This window comes from Triticum dicoccoides, chromosome 3B (assembly GCF_002162155.2).
Source record: "Triticum dicoccoides isolate Atlit2015 ecotype Zavitan chromosome 3B, WEW_v2.0, whole genome shotgun sequence".
Taxonomy (NCBI): domain Eukaryota; kingdom Viridiplantae; phylum Streptophyta; class Magnoliopsida; order Poales; family Poaceae; genus Triticum; species Triticum dicoccoides.
Window position 1 is genome coordinate 752,508,298 of NC_041385.1, and position 4,367 is coordinate 752,512,664.

General features: G+C 43.8%; 1 protein-coding gene across 1 annotated transcript; it reads right to left on the reverse strand.

Annotated features, from left to right (window-relative positions):
- Positions 1–2,379: 2,379 nt before the first annotated feature.
- On the reverse strand, positions 2,380–3,184 carry LOC119282030 (anther-specific protein RTS-like). The gene has a single exon (XM_037562396.1). It carries the CDS (start codon positions 3,135–3,137, stop codon positions 2,748–2,750), a length of 390 nt encoding a protein of 129 aa, XP_037418293.1. The 5' UTR covers positions 3,138–3,184; the 3' UTR covers positions 2,380–2,747.
- Positions 3,185–4,367: the final 1,183 nt, after the last annotated feature.

A 4,367-nucleotide genomic window follows, 5' to 3' on the forward strand; every position in this document is an offset into this window, starting at 1 on the left:
CAACTAAATTTAACCTCTCGACAATAGGGTCGGTTGGAATTTCCGGTTCACATACCTCCTAGATAAAAATATCTATGTCAACTTGATGGGCATAATTTGTCATAAACACGAAATGCAACAACTAGTTTTAAAAGAGAATATACCACATCCGAATCATAACAAGGACGAGGACCGACGAGGACGGATATCAAAACCATGGCACTATGTATAACAAACAACGTACGGGTAAGACAATTATACGAGTAACTATATATCCAAATCACACATCAATTTGGTAATGTAAAACATTAATGAACAAGAGCCTCGCCACAAGGTGGTGCTGGCGATGGGACGGTGCGGGCGATCGACGGTGGTTACGACGGAGTTTTAGAAGGCACTAAGTAAACCACACCTACATATGCAAAGTAAGTGTTATTTTTGACCTCTAATTGCATATAAATCAAATACTAGCAAATATAATTCCTCCCAAATTAATCACTATACAAAGCATTGTAAGAGCTAATCTAGCAATGAGAGTTGAAAGGACAAAGTTGCTAACCTTTGTGATCATTTGAATGGATGGGGGCCTTCAAATCTTGACAAATTTTGGGCAAAATTTGTGAGGAGCTCGAGGAAGAGAGGGGAAGAACAGAGGAAGTGCGGGGAAAGGGGAAGAACAGAGTGGCTCGGGTGGACGAAGGGTTTATGTACGTCAACCTTTAGTACCGGTTCGTGCCACGAACCAGTACTAAAGGTGCTGGACGGGCCCCAGACTGACAACATCCTGCCACCACTCTCTTTAGTACCGGTTCGTGCCACAAACCTTTGCTAAAGGTTCGTCATGAACCGGTACTAATGAGAGCGGCCGGCTAGCCGTTGGAACCGGCACTAATGGACACATTAGTGCCGGCTCAAAATCAAACCGGCACTAATGTGTCTCAGATTTGCCCCTTTTTCTACTAGTGAGTTTGCATGTAATTTTTTATTAGATGTTTATATGAATCTGTATCATTTTCAGTCCAACAAAATCTAAGTGAGTTCAAGTTTGCATTGAGCATCTTCCAGGTCTCTCTCCTCTTAGGATAATTTAGGTAGTTTTATGCATATTCGCTTCGCATCCTTTCTTTCCTTTGTGCTTAGCGAATGTAACTGACTAAACTTTCTATTGTTTTTGGGTGTCAATAGATCCAGTTGTATTACCCACGGAGCCTGGAGGCGGGAGCAATGTTGATGGTCACCACGACAGTGGGTGGCCGCCGGGAGGCAATGCACTCGCCCGGCGTCATTCACTTCACTGGCATTGGTGGCACCAAGGACGACCGCAACCTCCGTGTTAGTGTTGCGTTGTGTGCGCACGCGACTTAGTCTATGTTTTCATAGAGGCAGAACATTATATCAGGTTATTCAAATATATGTCGTGCATTTGCTCATAATAATACAACTTTTGTCTTTATAAGTTGTGATAAGTGTGCACGGAATGTTTTAATGCCATTTAGTTTATTAATATGAATATCACTGTAATATCTCACACTTATCTGAGGTCTGGATTTAAGTATGCCATTGAGGTTGAGAGAGAGAGGCTAGCACCTTTTTCTGATTAGTCATCTATGTATACATCCATTCATAACAATCATATATAGCCCAATCTAATGTTATCTATGATTTATTTTCTCAATATTACTAATCATACTGACTGCTCAGTCATTTACTCATTTATGTATAGAGCCAGTCCTAACAAATATAGTCAAACTAATGATATCTCTGATTTCTCATGTCAGTATTACAATTCATGCTTACTAATGCTATACTTGCTTTCTTAGCATGCATCGGGAGTATTCTTATGCTGGATTACTTCTTTGGAGTGCAAACGAAGCTGGTGTACCTTGGGAGGTGAAGAATAATAAGCTTGAGAAAATTTTGATAATCTTAGTTTAAGACTTGCTCTGCAACGGAGAGTGTTTGTATTTTTTGGCTTTATTGCTTTTGTGCTACTCTGCAAGTATGCTTGTTTCTGCCAGTATAAGGACAAATATTTTTGCAACTCGTAGTTCATTATTTTTCTAAATAAACAGAGCTTATGATATTTTTCCTTTGTTTTCTTATTGATGATAATGAATAGTTTGCTCCTTCAGACGTGCGTTGCACGTGCACGCTGACTTGGCAAAGAAAAAGTGATGAACATTCTCAAGAAAAAAACCGAAGTGACAAACATATGCCATGAAGGTGGCGTAATGTGCCCTTGGATGACATGTTCTTTTTAGGAAGTACTACTCCATTCACAAATATAAGATGGTGCGGATATTCTTATGTGGACTGAAATGAATGAACAAATACGTTAAAACATGTCTATATACATTCTTTTTGAACAAAAAATTGTTAGAACATCTTAGTATTTGCGAATGGAGGGAGTACTGCATTTTCTCGCTCTTCGTTAGAACCACAAACACAGAGAATGGGATAGAATCATTATGTAAAGCACATAATAGCAAGCTGTGTATATTCACTAGTCATCACTTGAGCATACAAGCTCGCGTGCGTCTAGTGGAACGGGTCGAGTGAAACGTAGTAGTACAACTGATATTATTCATTCATACCTGAGAGGGGCCGGGCCGGGGTGGAATGTCTATGCAGTATGCTTGATTGCGCGTGAATGCATTATATATGCATGCGGTGCGTATGCGTTGATACATATATATGATGTCATACAGATTGAGGCTATATATTGTTCATCGCTGGCCGGATGGGTTGATCGATGGATTGATTGGGGATCAGAGCCCCTGGGTGGTGCAGTCGGTGGCGCAGAAGACGGCGTTGTTGGTGCATCCGAGGTAGCAGATGGGCATGGTCCCTCCGGTGGACGTGTTGTAGCAGTCGAGGAGGCACGATGCGACCTTCGTCCCGCACCCGCCCATGCACTGCGTCAGCCCCGCCGGCTGGGCCCGGACGCTGCGGCGACCGCCGGCAGCGGCAGCAGCATTCATCTCGTAGCCACCAGCGGCCGCGTCGACCGCGGCGGCGCTGGTGGCCACCAGCGCCAGCAGGAGCAGCGCCGCGGCAGCTGTCGTCGTGGCGCCGGTGCGTGCCATCGTGCGTTGCGTAGGTACTCTGCTCCTTGTCTTGTCTCGTGTGTGCGGTGTGGGGAGATGCTGCACAGACATGCCGGCGTTCGATGGCTTGTATAGGTGCTGCAGAGCATCGGGAGGTAGGGTGCAGGTGCAGGGGAGAAATGTATGAGCTCTGTCTCCGTGGAGCAAGCAACGGAGGCAGACAATGCAAACGCAGTATGTGTGAGCAACAGAAACCGGCCCTTTTCTTGTCGAACTGCACTACTGCTTTTTGCAGATAATAACTTTCCGTAACATATAGCTTTATTTTCAAAATCGTGCCTTCATGTTGATATGGCCGAGTTGGTCTAAAGGCTCCCACTGTCAACAAATATTTTACTTTATTTATCTCGTCCTTTTTTTTGATGAAAAGGGGTTTCCCCCCACCCCAACTTTATAGAAAGCCACGGCAAACAACCAGGCACGGACCGTTAACAGCGCTCGGTGACAGAGAGTAGCTGCCACAGATAGGAAAGGATTTTAAAAGACTACCCTATTACAAGACTTGGGTAGTTCATACCAACAGACATAACCAGGGAGATCCCGCTAGCTAACATGATAAACTGGCCGCGACTACAGCCCGGCGACGCCACATTGGAGGGAAGCACTAAGATCTCCACGCGATTCTAAGCAATTCCCCTCTTCGGTGGTCCAAAAGCCTTAAGCACCGGAGAAGTAGCGCACCCTGAGCTTCTGAACAGAGTATTTTCCATTTCTTGATCGTCGCCCCCAACAGGTCCAAGACACACCGTATACTTCGCCATCTTCGTCCCTGGAAAACAAAATCATTTCGAAAACGCCATAAGCTCCACAAGGCAGCAGCAGTAACGGTGTTCAAAGCTTCAAGATGTTTTCTTGTGTTCCAAAAGGAAGTTAATCGATCAAAAGATTTAGGAATATCAATCCTAAAGATATCAGCAACCAGCTTCCAAACATTTTCAGCAACAATACAGTCAAAAAACAGATGTTGGATAGTCTCAGGTTCGTTGCAGAAGACTCAGGACATGTCCTCAACATGTCTCCGCTTGGCCAAATTGTCTCTGGTCAAGCTTTTGTTATAATAAATCAGCCAAAGAAAAACATGTATATTCGGTGGTACTTTGATTTTCCATATATCATCCTTAATAGTAGAAGGAATCCCTCCAAAGTTTATTATCTTATAAAAGGATTTGACCGAGTATTTGTTAGAAGAGTCCAGCATCCAAAGGGGTTGATCTAGAGAGCCAGATAGACGAACATGTTCAACAATCTTGACAAGTTCCCCCCATTTAACTAACGCATTCT